This window comes from Oryx dammah, unplaced genomic scaffold, assembly GCF_014754425.2.
Source record: "Oryx dammah isolate SB20612 unplaced genomic scaffold, SCBI_Odam_1.1 HiC_scaffold_2, whole genome shotgun sequence".
Classification (NCBI taxonomy): Eukaryota; Metazoa; Chordata; class Mammalia; order Artiodactyla; family Bovidae; genus Oryx; species Oryx dammah.
In genome coordinates, this window is record NW_024070186.1 from 74,999,125 (window position 1) to 75,019,288 (window position 20,164).

The following is a 20,164-nucleotide window of genomic DNA, read 5'->3' on the forward strand; positions in this document are numbered from 1 at the left end:
GGTAAAATTTAGATAGTTTTATCCTCCTACACTCTTACATGTAGAGTCAGCTCTGATCGTATTTGAATATAGTCATGGTGATGATTTCTTTCCTTTTGTTCTGTGCTCCTCCGTTTCTCTGCCTTTGTTGGTTGCAATTGGACTCGATTTCTTGGTGAGCAGAGGAAAGCCTCTCTGACTACACATCTTTATACACATCTTGAGGTTTCCATCACCTCTGCCTGCTCCCGAGCAGCTGGATCACCAAAAACTGGGTGCCCTTCACTGCTGTGTTGACACATGCAGGGTCACCCCTCTAAATGGATGTTTGTGCTTTTTCGGATGTAGCTTTAGTGCGTCTAGAATAACATTGCATTATCGTCTGTTTTGTCATCAGTGATCATGCTATCATGACTATTTGTTTCCATTTGTCTGAATAAATAATCAGACTAGGGGAAGACCATAGGATAAGGAAAGAGGACTCATTCTAGCTCTGCCACTAATTAGTTGTATTGAGCAAGTCAGCAGTCTCTCTGGGGTTTTATTTCGTATGTGAGACAGGTAGGTTGGACTATATTCCTTGAAGGTCGTGTTATTCTTGACCTCCTAAATATCAAACTGAATGTGATGACCATGGTAAAGTTCTCTTCTTTAGATTCATTCCTATTGCCTATGTGAGCAGGTCCACTTCACGTGCACTACTAACCTCTTAGAAATCAGCAGAGATGGGAGTTCTCTGGTGGTCTAGTGGTTGGGATTTGACACTTCCAATGCTGTGGCCCAGGTTCAGTCCTGGTTAGAGAATTGAGATCCCACAAGGTGCAAGGTGTGGCCAAAAAAAAAAAAGAAGAAGAAATGAGAAGAGGTTACAATTCAAAACAAACTCATGTCTTTCTAATTTTTTGTATATGAGCTAATTTCAGTGTGATGTCATCAAGGAGAAGAAACTCAGAATAGAAGTGGACAAAATGGAAATTTACCAGGAGTTAATATAAAATCCTGCAGTTGAGTTCAATTCAGAACACTTTGCACAAATAGGTGTTTGGCTGAAATTCACGTATACATTTGGGTATTTGCATTATCAACTGATGTGAGCCAACAGTATAATGTATGCCCTGTGCTGTAAAGGATAACCACGAATCCCAATGGCAAAGACAGATTGGAAGCAACTGCTCAGACAGTGGCCAGGTCAGATAGCATGAAGTCAGAGATCCTGAAAGATATCAAGCAGAGCAAGATCAGAGAGGCCAAAGGCAAAAGACAGCTGAAGGTCATGGCAGAAGATCAGCAAGAAAGCAAAATGAAAGGATCCGTAATGTCAGAGCCTAGAGATGAACACAAAAGGAAGGAAATGGGGAGGATGGGGCTGGGGGTCAACTCAGCAAACAGCTGTTTCTATAATGAAGGGCCCCAGCTTTTCTTTTTCTTTTTTCTTTTCCCCAACCTTATATTCCCAGCTAGCTTCCCAGCCCTTAAATTTCTCCACACCCTGGAATTTGTCTCACTTAACCCAAGGCAATGGCACCCCACTCCAGTACTCTTGCCTGGAAAATCCCATGGATGGAGGAGCCTGGTGGGCTGCAGTCCATGGGGTCGCACAGAGTCGGACACAACTGAGCGACTTCACTTTCACTTTTCACTTTCCTGCATTGGAGAAGGAAATGGCAACCCACTCCAGTGTTCTTGCCTGGAGAATCCCAGGGATGGGGGAGCCTGGTGGGCTGCCATCTATGGGGTAGGACACGACTGAAGCGACTTAGCAGCAGTAGCAGCAGCAACCTAACTTTGTCCTATTAAAGTTCTCTCTCTGATTTCTTTAAAGGGAAGAATTATCTGTATTGTTTCATGAGCTTTCAGAGCCCGTATGTGAAGGAGTTACTTTTATTTCACACCGCTGTCCAACATCAGTTGGCTTTTTCATTATTTCTGGCTGACCAGCTCTCTCACACATGCCCTGGTCACTTTTTCTCTGCCCATGCTCACACTGTTATTCTTTCTTAACTTCCTTTCCTCTGTCAGTGTCAAACACATCTTCCTTACCTTCTCATGTCCCCATTCTTATTCCCTGTAGACCAGAATGTGACATGAATGTCATGGAGGTGAGAGTAAGCAGGAGGTTAATTCCCTCGGTGTAATTATTAACTCCTTAAGTAGCATTAGTCGCTTAGCTGTGTCCAGCTCTTTGTGATGCCATGAGCTGTATACAGCCCACCAGGCTCCTCTATCCGTGGAATTCTCCAGGCAAGAATGCTGGAGTCGGTAGCCATTCCCTTCTCCAGGGGATCTTCCTGACACAGGGATCAAACCCAGGTCTCCTGCATTGCAAGCAGATTCTTTACCACCTGAGCCACCAGGAAAGCCATCTTACCAGGTGGTGCTAGTGGTAAAGAACCTGCCTGCCAATGCAGGGGGCTTAAGGGATGTGGGTTTGATCCCTGGGTCAGAAGATCCCTTGGAGGAGGGCATGGCAACCCACTCCAGTGTTGTTGCCTGGAGACTCCCATGGACAGAGGAGCCTTGGAGTCTACAGTCCACGGGGTCGCAAAGAGTCAGATATGACTGAAGCAACTTAGCACACATGCATGACTCAATAGGATTTAAGTTAACTGTGTTGGGGCTTCCATAGTGGCTCAGATGATAAAATATTTGCCTGCAATGCAGGAGACCCAGATTCAATCCTTGGGTTGGGAAGGGAATGGCAACCCACTTCAGTATTCTTGCCTGGAGAATTCCATGGATAGAAGAGCCTGGTGGGCTACAGTCCATGGGCTCTTCTGTAGCCCGCCAGGCTCTTCTGTCCATGAGGTCACAAAGAGCGACTAATGCTTTGAACTTTTGAACTTAAGTAGTGTATAAGCTTTGAAAGAAAGAAACTATGTCTTACAGAGACCACATGGTACAGTAGAGAGTTTGGGATTAGGTCCTGGCTCTGCAACTTTTAGCATATACCTCTCTCTAGGCCTCAGTGTTCTTCTGGGAAAGACAGGAATAACAATTCCATGCTCTGGCTTTCTTACAAGGACAATCAAGTGTTTAGGTCAAGGTCACAGGAAATAGCATTTTTTAACCTGTAAAGTACTCTAACAGAATGAAGGGTTATCATAACAGGTGCCTTGTTATAAAGAATTCAAGGAAATTTGAGAATCTGAATTCTTAGTTAGATTGTAATTCTTGCTCTACCACTTTCTCAGCATGTAGCCTTAGAAGTTCCTTACTTCTCTAAAATGAAAATGACACTACCACAAAGATAATGTTGCTGGTGCTGGCTTGTATACCAGTTTGTAAGAGCCAGTTGTCAAATATTTAGTAACTGCAGGCAGGTTGTTAAGCTATTGTTACGAGCCTTAAACCTGACTTGGTGGGAGTATTTATACCAGGGAAATTAGCAAATACTACTTATCAGATTACTGGTTTTTTATTCTGGGGAGTAGATGGCTCAGATAACAAACATTTACTTCTGACAGTTTTTTGGAGCTGAGACAACCAAGACTGAGGCACTCGCACATTCAGTAGCCTGGTGAGGACCTGCTTCCTGCTTCATAGACAGCCGTCTTCTCACTATGTTCAAAGGAGTTCTCTAGGGTCTTTTTCATAAGGCAGTTAACCCCATTCATGAAGGCTCCACTGTCGTGACCTAATCACCTGCCAAGTAACATCACAAATGAGTTTCACCATGTAAGTGGAGTGAGGGGAACACAGACATTCACTCTATAGAAGTGTATTGATACAGAATGCTTAGAATATCTTGAAAAACACAACATAAATCCCTCCCAAATCTAACCACCTAGAATTAACAGCTATTAATTCTTTGGATGTGTCTTTCTAGTCTTTTTTTCTTATACATGTGTTTGTGTATCTTTTTAAATAATAAAAATTATGAATGGCTTATGTTGTATATATTGTTGTAACCTATTTTTTGTATTAATAGGTCATGAACATTTTCTCATGTTAGTAAGTACTCTTCTACAACATGATTTTTAACTGCTGCACAGTATTCCATTATGTGGATCAACACCACTGTTTAACCAACCCCCATTGCTTCAGCATTTTTATTGTTATAATCAGATGTGTAGTAGTGTGACTGACTAAAGACAGGGTGATCTCACGTCCTCCTCCTGTTTTCCCCAGGTTCTGAAGCCCCCTCTTACGTCGGAACTCTTCTGTAATGATCCTCTGAGTGTCACCTCAGGACCTCGGGCACACTCATGGCACAATGGCCAACCCTCAGGAGCACCTGAGCTGCTCCTCTTCTCCACATTTGCCTTTGAGTGAAAACAAAACCTTCAATGGACTACAAGATGACCTCGCACCTATGGGGAGCCACGCTTCCCTCAAGCTTCTTAAGGACCAGCAGGAAAAGGGCATGGTGCAAACTGAGCTAGCTGAGGGCACCAACAGCCCCATTGCCACAACAGTGTTGACAAGCATAAGTGAGGACTCCAGGGACCAGTTTGAGAACAGTGTTCTGCAGCTAAGGGAACAAGATGAATCGGAGATGGCCGTGTCTCATGGGAACAGCAGCACTGTGGGTGGAGAGGGCACAAGCGGAACTGAGGACATCAAGATTCAGTTCAGCAGGTCGGGCAGCGGCAGTGGTGGGTTTCTTGAAGGACTATTTGGATGCTTAAGGCCTGTATGGAATATCATTGGGAAGGCATATTCCACTGATTACAAATTGCAGCAGCAAGGTAAGCAAGATACTTCCTGTGTAAACATACCACCACCATTAACTGGGTAACCTTTGATAAACTAAAGACCTAGAGCCAGAAGAATACACTAGGTCAGTCTCCTATAGACCTTCTGAATGGAGCAGAGTGACATAGAGTTGGTCTTTTCTGGTTGAAGCCCATCCTTTGTGGTTATCCAGTGATGTCCTGTGGAGAAGGAAATGGCAACCCACTCCAGCGTTCTTGCCTGGAGAATAGAGACAGCAGAGCCTGGTGGGCTGCTGTCTATGGGGTCGCACAGAGTTGGACATGACTGAAGCGACTTAGCAGCAGCAGCAGCAGTGATGTCCGGAGTAGAGTATATAGAAGACAATCCATGACATTGTGAGGAAGAAAACGTTAGAGCTCCTGTCCCTTTTAACTCAGCGTTTTAAATTTCTATTCTCATGCATGTTTTCACATGTATATTTAGTATTTTAATAAAGTTGTACAGATACATAATTTGTAAATAAATCACATAGTAGGCACATATTCCAGATTTTTTATTAACAGTTCTTTACAGTCAAAAAGTTTGATGGTCACTGGACTAATTCAAAACCAGACAGAAGTGGCATGGTATTGCCTCCAAAGATTGCAGGACTGCCTTAGTTAATAGCAAAAAGGAATATTTTAAATTTTATAGTCAAGCTCAGAAAACTCATGTTTTGAAAAAAGAACAAAATATGTAACCATCCTTGAGAAACATTATTATTTCTAGATCCCACAGCTTTTTAAAAAGTAAAATTTTAACTCCCATCACTGTATAACATGTATATTCATATATTCCAATTCAAGCCTTACTCTTTTTGAAGTAAAGAGAACACATGGCCCTAGTGTTCTTTATAAATTTATTTATATTCTTGAAACAGTTTTTCCTGAGAATAAAAGTAAGATATAGAGAAAATTTTGAACCTGCAAGTAAGTTCGCCCAAAAAAGTTAAAATAATCTATGATTCCCCAATCTGAAAATAACCAATGTTAGTGTTTTGGCACATATATTATGTTAGCCTATATATCTGTGTGTATGTATGCTTTAAAAAAGTCATACTGTTCTGTAATTCCTTTTTATTTCATATTGTGAGCCCTTCCCATACCATGAAATATACTTTTCAGCATCATTTTTAATAGCTGCATAATATTAAATTGTGTGAGGATGTACAATTTAGTGCTTGTAATTAAGTAATCCCCTGTTTTTTCCCCTTTGGATGAGAACTCAGGGTTTACTCTCTTAACAACATTCAAATATAACATAAGCATTGTTAATTATATTTATCAAGTTGAACATTACATACCGTTGATCTTATAACTGGAAGTTTGAACCTTTTGACTGCCTTCATCCAGTTCCTCCTCTCCCACTCTCCACCTTTGGTAACCACAAAACTGATCTCTCTTTCTGTGAGTTTGTTTCTTTTTGAAGTATAATTGACCTACAGCACTATATTAGTTCCTGGTACACATCATAGTGATTTAACAAATGGCAACCCACTTCAGTATTCTTGCCTGGAAAATTCCATGTACAGAGGCGTCTGGCTGGCTACAGTCCATGGGGTCTCGAAGAGTCAGACATAACTGAGCACACATGCACTGTGTGTTTCAGAATGATCACCATGACAAGTCAGGCTACTGTCTGTCACCACACAGAGATACTGTATAATTATTGGCTGTGTTCCCCACACTGTACCTTTCACACCTATGACTCATTTATTTCGCCCTAAAAGTTTGTACCTCTTAATCTCCCTCACCTATTACTCCCCTCCCCTTCTTCCTTCCCTGTGACAACCACCTGTTTGTATCCATGACTCTGTTTCTATTTTGCTGTGTTTGTTCATTTGTTTCGCTTTTTAGATTACGCATTTAAGTGAAATCATATAGTACTTGTCTTTCTCCATCTGACTTATTTCACTTGGCATAGGGCCCTCTAGATCTATCCATGTTGTCACAAATGGCAAGATTTCATTCTTTTTTTATCGCTGAGTAATATTTGCTTACTCCTTGGAAGGAAAGTTATGACCAACCTAGATAGCATATTAAAAAGCAGAGACATTACTTTGCCAACAAAGGTCCGTCTAGTCAAGGCTATGGTTTTTCCAGTGGTCATGGATGGATGCGAGAGTTGCACTGTGAAGAAAGCTGAGCACTGAAGAACTGATGCTTTTGAACTGTGGTGTTGGAGAAGACTCTTGAGAGTCCCTTGGACTGCAAGGAGATCCAACCAGTCCATTCTGAAGGAGATCAGTCCTGGGTGCTCTTTGGAAGGAATGATGCTAAAGCTGAAACTCCAGTACTCTGGCCACCTCATGTGAAGAGTTGACTCATTGGAAAAGACCCTGATGCTGGGAGGGATTAGGGGCAGGAGGAAAAGGGGACGACAGAGGATAAGATGGCTGGATAGCATCACCGACTCGATGGACGTGAGTCTGAGTGAACTCCGGGAGTTGGTGATAGACAGGGAGGCCTGGCGTGCTGAGATTCATGGGGTCGCAAAGAGTTGGACACGACTGAGCGACTGAACTAAACTGAATATTCTGTTGTGTGTGTGTGTGTGTTTATATATATATATATACACCACATCTTTTTTTATCTGTTCATCTACTCATGACACTTCGATTGCTTCCAAATCTTGGATATTGTAAATAATGTTGCAATTAATGTAAGGGTACATGTATCTTTTCTAAAGAGTTGGGTATTTGAGGGGTTTGTTTTTTAATTTTTAATACAATTTTTAAAGGATGCTTTCCATTTACAGTTATTACAGAATATTGGTCATATTCACCATATTGTACATTACATCCTTGAGCCTATCTTATACCCAGAAGTTTGTACCTCCTATTCTTGCACCCCTATAGTGCCCCTCCCCCTCTCTCCACTGGTAGCCCCTGGTTTGTTCACTATATCTGTAAATCTGCTTCCTTTTAGTTATATTCATTTGTTTTTTTGTATTTTTTAAAGTCCAAAATATATGTGATATCATATAGTATTTGTCTTACCCTATCTGACATATTTCACTTTAGCATAACATCCTCCATGTCCATCCATGTTGCTGCATATGGCATAATTTTGTTCTTTTTATGGCTGAGTAGTATTCCATTGTGTCATATATGTATGTGCATGTGTATGTATATATACGTCAAGTTGTATGAACTATTTGTATATGATGGATGTTAATATTTGCAAATTTTTCGCAAATATTTGCAAATATTTTCTCCCGTTCAGTAGGTTGTCTTTGTTTTGTCAATGGTTTGGCTTTGCTCTGTGAAAGCTTTTAAGTTTAATTAGGTCCCACTTGTTTATTTTTGCTTTTATTTCCTTTACGTTACGGTCCAAAAAAAAAAAAAAAATATTGCTGCAGTTTATGCCAAAGAGTGTTCTGTGTGGGATTGCATTCCTCTAGGAATTTTATAGTCTCTGGTCTTACATTTAGGTCTCTAAAGAGTGTTTTTGTTTTCTTTAGATAAATATCCACGAGTGGAGTTGTTGGGTCATGTGGTAATTCTGTATATAGTTCTATTTTTAGTTTTTTGAGGTATCTCCATACTGTTTTCCATAATGGCTGCACCAATTTGCATTCCCGTTGACAGTACACAAAGGCTCCCTTTCCTCTACTCCTGTCCAACCCTTGATGATTAGTGATGTCGAGCATCTTTTCATGTGCCTGTTGGCCATGTATATGTCTTCTTTGGATAAATATCTATTCAGCTATCTATTTATCCTCTGCCTATTTTTTAATCAGGTTTTCTTTTTTATGTTGTTTTGAGTTCTTTGTACATTTTGAATATTAACCCCTTATCAGAATAGTGTTTACAAATATGCTCTCTCATTCAGTAGGCTGCCATTTCATTTTATTGTTTCTCTTCACTGTGTAAAAGCTTTTTAGTCTGATATAGTCTCATTTGCTTATTTTTGCTTTTGTTGCTTTTGCCTGAGAAGACATATTCAAAAAAATATTATTAAGACTGATGTGAAAGAACGTACTGCCAATGTTTTCTTCCAGAACTTTTATGGTTTCATAGATCTTACATTTAGGTCTTTCTTCCATGTAGCTGTCCAATTTTCCTAACACCATTTATTGAAGAGGCTGTCTTTTCCCCATTGTATATTCTTGCCTCCTTTCTTGTAGACTAATTGCCCATGCAAGTATGGTTTCATTTCTGGGCTCTCTGCGCTGTTCCATTGATATCTGTGCCAGTACTATACTGCTTTGATTACTATAGCTTTGTCTTACAGTTAGAAATCAGGGAGCATGATACCTCCAGCTTTGTTCTTCTTTCTCAAGATAGTTTTGGATATTGGGTATATTTTGTGTTTCCATACAAATTTTAGGATTTGTTCTAGTTCTATGAAGAATCCATATATATTTTGACAGGAATTGCACTTAATCTCTAGACTTCTTTGGGAAGTATGGTCATTTTAACATTATTAATTCTTCCAATTCATGAGCATGGTATATCTTTCCATCTATGTGTGTTGTCTTCAGTTTCTTTCATCATTGTCTTATCGTTTTTAGAGTACATGTCTTTACCTCCTCAGATGTATTCCTAGTATTTTATTTGTTTTGATGCAATTGTAATTGCCTCAAATTGTCTTCTTTATTTCCTTTTCTGATTGTTGATTGTTAGTGTATAGAAACTTTTCCAAATTCATTGGTAGCTTCTATTGCAATCTTCTCATTTGACAGTTTGTTTACTATTTTCAGTGGTTATAAGCCACGCTGCAATGAATATAGCATTGAAACATACATTACCATATGTAAAATTAGATAGCCAGTTGAAATTTACTGTATGATGCAGGGAGTTCAAATCTGGTGCTCTGTGACAACGTAAATGGGTGAGATGAGGTGGGAGATGGGTGGGAGATCCAGGAGGGAGGGGACATATGTATACTTGTGGCTGATTCATGCTGATATATGGCAGAAACCAACACAGTATTGTAAAGCAATTATCCTCCAATTAAAAATGAAAAAAAAAATTAAGTCTACAAATAACAAACGCTAGAGATGGTGTGGAGAAAAGGGAACTCTCCTACACAGTTGGTGGGAATATAAATTGGTACAGCCACTGTGGAAAACAGTATGGAGATTCCTCAAGAAACTAAGAATTACCGTATAACCCAGCAATTCTACTCCTGAGCAAAACTATAATTGGAAAACATACATGCACCCCTGTGTTCATAGCAGCACTATTCACAATAGCCAAGACATGGAAACAACCTAAGTGCCCATCAATAGAATAGTGGGTAAAGATATAGCACACATATACTGCAGAATTCTACTCACTCATTTAAAAAATGAAATAATGTCAATGCAGTATTACTCAGTCATAAAAAAGAACAGAACGCCATTTGCAGCAGCATGGATGCAAGTAGAGATTATCATGCTGAGTGAAGTAAGTTAGAAAGAGAAAGACAAGTACCGTAAGATATCACCTTTGTGTGGAATCTAAAATATGGCATAAATGAACCTATCTACAAAACAGAAACAGACTCACAGACAGAGAACAGACCTGTAGTTGCCAAGGAGGGGGTTTTAGGGAGGGGTGAACTGGAAATTTGGGGTTAGTAGATGTAAACTATGACATATATCAATAGAATGGATAACAACAAGGTTCTACTGTATAGCACAGGGAACTGTATTCCATTTCCTGGGATAAACTATAATGGGAAAGAATATGAAAAAGATTGTGTGTATATATATATATAGGGTTAGGGTCCCATATACATATAAAAAATCCCATATATATATATACACATATGCATATAAAACTGAATCATTTTGCTATACAGCAGGAATTAACACAACATTATAAATCAACTCTACATTTTTAAAAAACTGACTCTGAAATGCTTTCTGTTAAACTGATACCAGCTTCCTCATCTATACCCCTTCTCCATAGGTATACTGGGGTTTACCTGTAAATCTGTCAATTCCTGATATGCAGTCCAGGATTTCAACCATAGCATTCTTTCTCAGTCCATAGATGGTGTCTGTCTTTCTCTCTCTTTCATACATACTCCTTGCCTTGCACATTCTACCCTTTTGTTACCTCTATGATCTTAAGGTTTCAAGGAAATTAAAAAGCTGTTCCTGTCACATGGAGATTGGGGACTCCTACGTAAAACAGTATTATTGTTTTAAAAATTGGCAATAATGCAAATACATACAAGTATTAGTTGCTCAGTCATATCCGACTCTGTGGGACCCCATGGACTGTAGCCCACCAGGCTCCTCTATCCATGGAATTATCCAGGCAAGAATACTGGAAGTGTGTTGCCAAAATTGGGAATAAAGACAAACCCAAAGAGGAAAATAAAAGTTACTTGTCATCCCACAGCCCAGAGACAACCACCCTTAATTTATTATTTGTCAGAAGTTCCTTCTTCTCTGCTTAGACACAAAACCTACTAATATCTGCTTATATGATAAACTCATTTGGATTTTAGGGTCATAACTTGTCCAGTCTAATAATTATTTTGGTTGTTATATAACCTTGTAGGGAGAAGGAAATGGCAACCCACTCCACTGTTCTTGCCTGGAAAATCCCATAGATGAAGAAGCCTGGTAGCCTACAGTCCATGGGGTCGCAAAGAGTCCGACAAGTCATGCATTGGAGAAGGAAATGGCAGTTCACTCCAGTGTTCTTGCCTGGAGAATCCCAGGGATGGAGGAGCCTGGTCGGCTGCCATCTATGGGGTCACACAGACTCAGACAAAAATGAAGCAACTTAGCAGCAGCAGCAGCAGCATATAACCTTGTATTTAATTTTTCTTCTAATTGATTGTGTGACCTTCAGAAAGGCTTATTTCAGGAACAAATAAGAAACATGCTTGGTCAGTTTAAACTTATAAGGTTACAGCAGCTGTCCAGATCTTCACCAGATGACAGGATATCCTACTGTGAGCGGGTGTTGCTGTGGGTTGTACAACAGATTCACCAACCTAAGTGTATTTTTTTTCTTATCAGCTCTAGGATCAGGGAGCTAATCTTTAATCCTGGATTACAGTCAACCAAAGGCTAGTAGTACATATAACAGATGTGTCCCTGCATTTGGTATTATGAGGAAATTTCACTCGATTAAAAAAGTTTTAATGATATCTTCATCTCCCCTTTAGTATATTGGTGGTTAAGTTCAAATAAGGTAGTATGTAGAATTGAAATGTTTTAATGCCAAATAGTTCCCAGTCTCAGAACAAGTATTGTTATAGACTTGTCTAGATAAACAAAGGAGAACTTATATGTTAAAGTGAGTGGGCTTGTGGCTTTTTCTCAGCCCTAGGGATCATGATGGATATTGGAATTAAGATTGTAGTCATAGTGATGAATCAGAGAGAAGATAAAAGCTGGGGAAGGAGTACCAATGGGACAGATATAAAAGCAGTGGAAAGTCTGGGACTAGCCCTGGAGGGAGCCCAGCCAGTTTCCAGCATAATGAAGTTAGTTATCTTGCTTCTCAGTGATGCAGACCCCTAGTTTGTACAATCTTGTTGCTGACATTCTTTTTGCTGCCATTTTCCTGTTCCTTGGCTCCCTACTAGGTATGGATCAGGACATTGGAATTGAACAGAGAGAACAAAATGCCTCGAATCAGTTTTCCTTCTGGGAATCAGCTCTAGTAGAAACAATTGACAGGAAGGTGCTTGAAGTATTACTTTACACTCTGTATTCTTGAATTACCAGGACTGTCCCCTTTATTTTTCCATGTATAATTAAGATTTGGTTGAGCATAGATGAATTAACACAGGTATGAGCTACTGTTGGTCAAGAAAATTTTTATTATTTATTATAAATTCAACCTTTGATATTTGAGTGCCAAATATTTTTATCACTTATATTTCTTTTATTTTATAATTGAAGTATAGTTAATTTACAATATTATATTAGTTTCAGGGGTACAACATAGTAATTTAGTATTTTTATATATTTATTCTATTTAAAGTTGTTATAAAATATTGGCTATATTCCTTGTGCTGTACAATATATCCTTGTAGCTTATTTGCTTTATACATAGTAGTTTGTGCCACTTAATCCCCTACCCATATCCTGTTCCTCCCTCCTATCATTTGTATTTTAATAATTCATTTTTTTCTTATTTTATAAAAATACCAAATAATAGGATTATTTATAAAATATATAGTAAGTTACAATATAAACATATAAAATTATGTGAAAGGATTATTTAACAAATTTTTTAGAATTACTAAATAACAATATGAAAAAATTAGTTTGCATTACATCCTGCAACAAATTAAGCTTCAGATGCAAAGGTTAAGCTTAAAAAATCAACTATAGATCACTATTAGAAGATAGATTAGACAGTGGAAGAAATCAGAAAGCAGATTACAGGCAACTATAAAAGTATTTTGTTTAAAACATGAAATTAAAAGAAAAATGCTTTGTAAGAAGTCTCTTCATATGTATCAAATAGAATGCTCCTTCAAGTTTATGAGAACTGCAAACCCAAGTAAATAAATGGACAAGGGGTAAATTTGATAATTCATACAAAGAAGATGTATTAAACAAATGTGGAAAAAACATTCTACATCACTTGCAATTAAAATAATACACACTTATAAAACACTATTTTATACTTAATTAAATTAGCACCAAAAAATAATTGGCAATACTCATTGCTGGTAAAGTTGTAGTAAAAGAGACTCATGCTTTACTAATGTCAGCAAAAACTAGCAAAATTGTTTTGGATAGCAATTTGGAATGTATACCAAGAACCAGGAAGTTATACTCTTTAATCTAAGGACTGAACTTGAGGAATAAAATAAAGAGAGAGAGAAGTATCAAATTTAAATTAGCAAACAAAAAAATAGAGACACTTAAGTACTGTGAAAGGTAAGAGGATACAGTAAACAGCTGTTAATCTTATAAATTAAAACTGTAAATATATGGGGAATACATAATACATGAAAAAATTGTACATCACATACACTCTTACATAGCTATATGCATATAAACAATGACTAAAATAAGATGAAAACAGAATATGGGTTGGGATTTCAGATAAAATATATGCTTTTCTGTTTCTTTCTAAAATTTTCTAATGTTTTCTAGTACTTAACAGTAAATAAAGATTGAGTAAATAGAGAAAAACAGCTAAAGATTGTCTAATTTTAGTAATTATGTATTAAAAATTAGAGTAACCTGAATTTTTATAGAGTTATTTGGAAAAATATTGCCCAGTTATGCTCTTGCTCAAAATCCAGCGCTAGTACTCAGCCCCGAGAATGGTCAAAATGACACTGTGTTCAGTTCTTTACTGGACCACTAATGAGTAACTCTTTCAGTATACCTGGGTCCCTTGTGTGCCACACGAATAAGCCTATGAGGATGAAAACTTAGATGCCATAAAGATAACTAAAAGCAGTCAAGACTGTAACTTACTGTTTCCATCCAAATTCTACTTGGTATTGTTTGTTCCTTTGGAGGTTTCATATTTGTGAGCTGTTTGTGTTTTAGAGAGGTTTGTTTTTGTAGAGCATCTATTCAGTTTCAGTAGAGCAGAAACCTTTAATGCTGGTCATACCAGAAGAATGGGCCAAATGCCCATGCTATTAATCTCCCTCACTGTAATTTTTTCTGCACTATGTAGTATTATATTTGGAAGGTCATGTTTTAACCATTGTAACAAGAAAGCACATCTTATTAAGAATCTATGGAATTTCTTTTCTCTCGAAGTAGAGAAAACTAGAAAAGAGAGAAATATAGTTCCCTTCCACTATCTGCTTTTGCTTCATCAACATGGTAGTGAGTTGATTTGCTTTCAAGACCAGAATATCTTCAAAGCTGATTCAGTACTACTTGGTTCAGTGTTCTGCAAACTGTAGCCTTAAAGTGACTGGTGATCTGGCAAGAATCTCTCATAACCTTTAACATTGTCATCATCTTCTCCTCACTTCACGGGGCTCCTAGCTCTTTGATGTTCATTTCTGTCCAATGCAGCGATAATGCACTGACAGAAAGGATAATCAGTGGATTACTGTCTTCTTCTCAAGTTTTATGAAATTAAAGCACATATTGATTGAATTTTTGATCTATTTTAAATAGTATTTTATTCACTATAAAAGTAATATATGCTGAAAGTTACAGTATTGTAAATCAACTATACTTCAATAAAATAAAAGTAATATAGGCTTATAGTTTACATTTTTTTACTACAGAAAAGGATAAATGATATAACATGAATCATCAATAATGCCACCACTTAGAAATGACCCCTGTTACATTTTTGGTGCAAACAGAAATTAAACTTTAAGAGAAACTGGCAAATACTGCATCTATATGTGTAAATTTATCAAGACTAATAAATGACCGTCTCTTTCAGTTACTTCATGGAAGGGAACATGGTATAGCAGAAAGAACACTGTCCCTGGACTCAAGCCAGTTCCAAGGTCCTTGGCCCTGTTTTGCCACTTACCAATTTTGACTTTCAGTTGTTTAAGGCCTGGTTACCCTTTGCCTTAGTTTTCTCATATTTAAGTAACCGTAATATGGCCAGACTTGTAGGATTGTTGTAAGAATTAAACATATGACAGACCGAAAACACTCTGCTAGTGTCTGGCATATAGTAAGTACTACATAAAAGGTAAATACTAATTTAATTGTTATACATCATTAGGTACTCAGGAGAGTATCACTGAAAATGCATTCAACAAGGATTAATTGGGCACCTGCACTAGAAATTCAGAGAGGAATAAAGCCACACTTGTAATGGGTAATAAGGTAGGGATAATGTCGAAGAGACATATGGGTGAACTGACTGAACAAGCACGCTTCAAGGGAGGAGGTGGGGCTGTGGGAGTGTCAGGATATGTTTTGTTTGGAGGCGATTATATTGGAGATTTCCATCTGCAGGATTTCACTGGTTAAAATCTATACAAACTAATACATATGAATATCTCTATGCTATCAAGACCCATAGAAAAGTTCCATCTTTTAGCAAGTTATCAGGTGAGAGACAAAAGTCGAGGTCATTCTGGGTGGTGGTGAAATTGGTCCCTGCAGAGTGGCCTTGTAGGATGGCCCCTGAGCAGATTCCAGGATCTCCTTATGCTTGTTTCTCACTTGTGTGCCTAGATACTTGGGAAGTGCCATTTGAGGAGATCTCAGAGCTGCAGTGGCTGGGTAGTGGAGCCCAGGGAGCTGTCTTCTTGGGCAAGTTCCGAGCGGAGGAGGTGGCCATCAAGAAAGTGAGAGAACAGAATGAGACGGATATCAAGCATTTGAGGAAGTTGAAGCACCCTAACATCATCGCTTTCAAGTAGGTCAAGGCTTTTTTTTTTTTTTTTAAAGAAATAGATTTTCTTTCCCTCAGTACATACATGTAAGTTCCTGACTTAAAAGACATGTTAAGAATACTCTACAGACTTAGCAATGTGCTTTGGGAGGATACCAAGGAACTATTATATTAGAATCATGTTTTTGAGAATTTGATAGTCTAATAGCTCTTTTTGCCAGAGCACACAGTGCTTGGAAGGGAGGGAGATACATGGGACAGAGAGGGAGAAGGTGAACTCCTGCCATGCAGTCAGATCTGCTGAATCAATGTAATTTATCAACAGCATAACAGAGGCCTCTTCAAGATAACCTGAACACCTTCAAGTTCAATTAAGAAAACAAAGCTAGCATCTGAAGTGATCAGAGAATAATTAGTTCCTTGTAAATAGAGGTGTATTTTCTTATTAGTTTCCATTAGTGTCTCTTCTGAAATATTAACTTGTAGTAACAGGCACCTTCAGAATATTTCTCCCTGCCTCAGGTTTTGCCAGATTCCTTTTCAAGGAATGCCAAAACTGGCTTTCTAAATCTAATAATAGAATTCGTGATTATAGTAAGTCAAATGATACATTTACTTCACAAAGTGGCTGTTTTCAAAGAGAGTGTGAACATATCTTTCTATTTGGACCCTCATTTTCGTAATGTTGACTGGGATCCTCAGAGGTAAATTTGTGGAAGGCACCAGATTTGGTAGTGCCAAGACAATATGTGCTTTATGGGTTTCCCCTGTGGCTCAGCTGGTAAAGAGTTCGCCTGCAATGAAGGAGACCTGGGTTCGATCCCTGGGTTGGGAAGATCCCCCAGAGAAGGGAAAGGCTACCCACTCCATATTCTGGCCTGAAGAATTCCATGGACTGTATAGCCCATGGGGTCGCAAAGAGTCAGACATGCCTGAGCGACTTTCACTTCACTTCAGTTCCCTTTCAAGAGGATATGTGTACGCTCTTCTGCCTGTACCTTTCCCTTGAGCTCCTTCTCTTACCAGCGTTGAAAATTCCTAGGCTTGAACAAATGAATGATGTGCGGCTTAAGAGGAAGAAAGGTGAAGAATGGGAAAGAAAACCTTTAGGAAGGATGAAAGATTAGAAATTGGAGCCTCTTGGTATATTTTTATATAATATATATTGAGTTTATATATAGGCAAATAATATGACCAATGAGGCTATAGCTAGAAAGTGGACTAACTTACAAATTCCCCTTCCCTAACCTGGGAGGGACTTCTTCCAACCCCCCAAGAGGGATCCTTTCCTTAAGAAAACTTTCCTTATAAAGTTAAACATGTCATGCAACAATTTCTAATTGGAATCGTATCCCCAAAGCAGGGAATAAAAATCTTGGGTACAGGTTTTGTAAAATGGATTTAGATGTGTGTTAAGGTTGAATTTTGATTCCCAAACAACACCCCTTATGGAAAGGGAAAGAAGTGTGAAAAGAAGCTGTGTCAACTGGGATACTAAATGGAGTCTTTGAATTCATTTCCTTGTAGAAGGAACATCCCTGCAGAGGACATGGGGAGAACTTCAGTTGCTGTAGTGATTCTATTATTGGTTGCCCTAGGAGGGCCAGGAGGATGTGAGAGACCAGTCATAATCCTTCCGGAGATGATAAGTTTCACAAGACAAGGGTGTAGAAACTCCCTTCTCTCCTTCATTTTACTTCACTGAGAGGATTGTCATTATAGCATGGTATACCCTCATAAGTGGAAGGAAGAGCCTTTTACTTAACTAAGTTTTAAGCTTAAATCACAGGGTTTGAGACATAGAATATTCTATGGATGAGCATGGCTTTTTGGCCTCCTAAAGTGAACTAGGCTGTGAGTCTCAGTCCTGAGGGCTTTCTAGCAGGATGTCGTGGATAACTGAAAGCAGAAATGAGTCCTCAGAAGGCGAGTGTGAGAAGCTGGATTTTTTCCTCTTTTGTTTCTTCCTTTTTACTCAGGGTCTTCTCCCCACCTTACCCTCTGACCCTCCCACCTGCATGTGCAGTCTTCAGCATTGTGGCTAAGGATTGCTTTATTGGTGTCTGACTCTTGAGGCTGAAGATGCTTGAAGGTCTTTACCTCTACATGGGAAACAATAGTGAGACTGTGTCCCTGGCCTGTTACACCAGGCTCTTGAGGCATTGTCCAGTGTTGTGTTTGCAGCCATCTGTGCCATTGTGTTGCCTGGCCAGTGAATCACTCAGGAGCGTCTGGACGATATCAAAGCGTGATTCGATGTTAGTACGTCTCTCTGGATACTGATTTCTGTACTTTCAGCTTCTTTTGAAGTTAGCAGAAACCATGCACAGAAGGGAAGTGCAAGTAAATAATATGATATTCTCTTTTTCTTCTAATTTTTTAAGCAATCTTTTAAGAAAACCCAACCTGCCTGTTCCTAATGGAATTGGGTGCCAAAGGGAAGAAAAGGTGGCAATTAGAAGTGATTATAAAGCTGTTATTTATAGCTACTAAGAAGCCTTGTCATAGTACAGGGCTGATGGAATGATTGCTTCTCATTTGTCAGTCAAGAAAGATGAAAAGTATATAGAATATCACTGTTTGACGATGTTTGTCTGACAAGCTAAACATAATTGAATAGGATGCTGAGTAGTTTCAAATATTTGCTTTGTTGTTAAGAGCATTACATTATGTCTGCCCTTACTCATCATTTCTCTGTAGTAAAAACTCAATTGTCTATTTGTAGTTGCCGTATATTTGTGCTCCACTGAGGTTTCCTGAAAGTCAAGTAACAGAAACCTGAAAAAAATTTTTTCTTTAAAAATCAAGATGAGCGTCTTCTTTGGTGGGCCAGTGGTTAAGAATCCAACTGCTAATGCAGGGAACCCGGGTTCAGTCTCTGGTCAGGGAAGATCCCACATGTCATGGGGCAGCTAAGCCTGTGCACCGCAACTTCTGAGCCTGCGCTCTCTGCAACCAGAGAAGCCACACTGCAAGGACGCACCCGCTCACAACAGCTAGAGAAAGCCCAAATGCAGCAACGAAGATCCAGTGCAGCCAAAAATAATAATTTTTTTAATCAAGATAAGAATTCTGGGGGGCTTAGAAAATGATAGGAAAGTAATAGAAATAGCTTTGTGGCATTTGACAGGCACATCAAGGCAGGGAAAATGAAAACTAATTATACTTCTTCATAATCTGCCATTGTTTTAAGACTTTCACAAGCCACTGCTTCTAAATTCTTTTACCACTTATGGCAGCCTAAGAGATAGGACATGAATTGGTAGCTGGTTGAGGACTTCAGCTGGGAGTCTTGTAGGTAGAATAATGATATTCTTTTGGAGGAGGGCATACATATCATTAAGAGATAAGACACAGAGAATTGCTCATGGTAATTTTTTTTTAATCTTATTTTCAGAACAAAACTGTGTAGTAAAGTTAATATGATTTTCCCACTTTTATAAGATAACAGTATTAATGTAAGAATCCCCAGTATGCTTGTCTATACAGACTTTAACGAACTTTAAGAAAGGAGGCCGTGTAGTGTAGTGAGTGGAAAGCACATGGCCTTTGAAGTTAGACAGCCTGGATTCAGATCCGAGCTCTGTCATGTTTAGCTGTATGATCTAGTCAGTCTTCCTCTCTAAGCCTTAGCCTGTAGAAATGAAAAAGATAGTATCTATCGTACAGTGATTTGGGGCAGATTAAATAAGGCAGTTAACTAACACGTAAGCATACCTGACACATGGAAGATGTTCTTTTGTGTTGTTATGCTTCTTCCTACCCCTTGCTTCTGCACCTGTTTGTGCAAAGGCTTTATCAGCAAAGAACTTTCAGGTGAAGTTAAGAAATTTTTGTCAAGAACTTGCTGTGAACTTCCAAGCCATGTGGTAGGAAGAAAAGAACTTGAAGACTTTTTCCTTCTAGGAGCTGATAATCTATAGAGGGAGAGAAAAGTAGTATATAAAAAATTAATTGTAGCATAGGAAATTAGAGAAGAGAAAGATTTTTTAGACTGGAATGATCAGGAAAGTCTTCATAGAAGATGTAGGAATTAATGAAAATAGAGGCTGCATAGGTATATAATACAGAAAATTGATTCTTTTGGTATTCAGTCTAATTATCTTAAATTTGAGTATTTTAAAATTCAACAAATTTAATGGTAAAAAATAGAAATATTTTACTTGAATTCTCTCTGTACATTATATATAAAACTTCCATTTAATTTTTAAGGGAAGATACTTAAATTATTCTTAATCTAAA

General features: G+C 38.5%; 1 protein-coding gene across 3 annotated transcripts in view; it reads left to right on the plus strand.

Annotated features, from left to right (window-relative positions):
* The window catches only part of MAP3K13 (mitogen-activated protein kinase kinase kinase 13), a 158,852-nt gene that overhangs the window by 105,264 nt on the left and 33,424 nt on the right, over window positions 1-20,164 (plus strand). For all 3 annotated transcript variants that reach the window (XM_040252444.1, XM_040252460.1, XM_040252453.1), the window contains 2 exons: window positions 4,108-4,667; window positions 15,763-15,946. In XM_040252444.1, coding sequence (XP_040108378.1) covers window positions 4,193-4,667; window positions 15,763-15,946 — 659 coding nt within the window. In that variant the 5' untranslated portion in view covers window positions 4,108-4,192. The remainder of the gene's footprint in view (window positions 1-4,107; window positions 4,668-15,762; window positions 15,947-20,164) is intronic.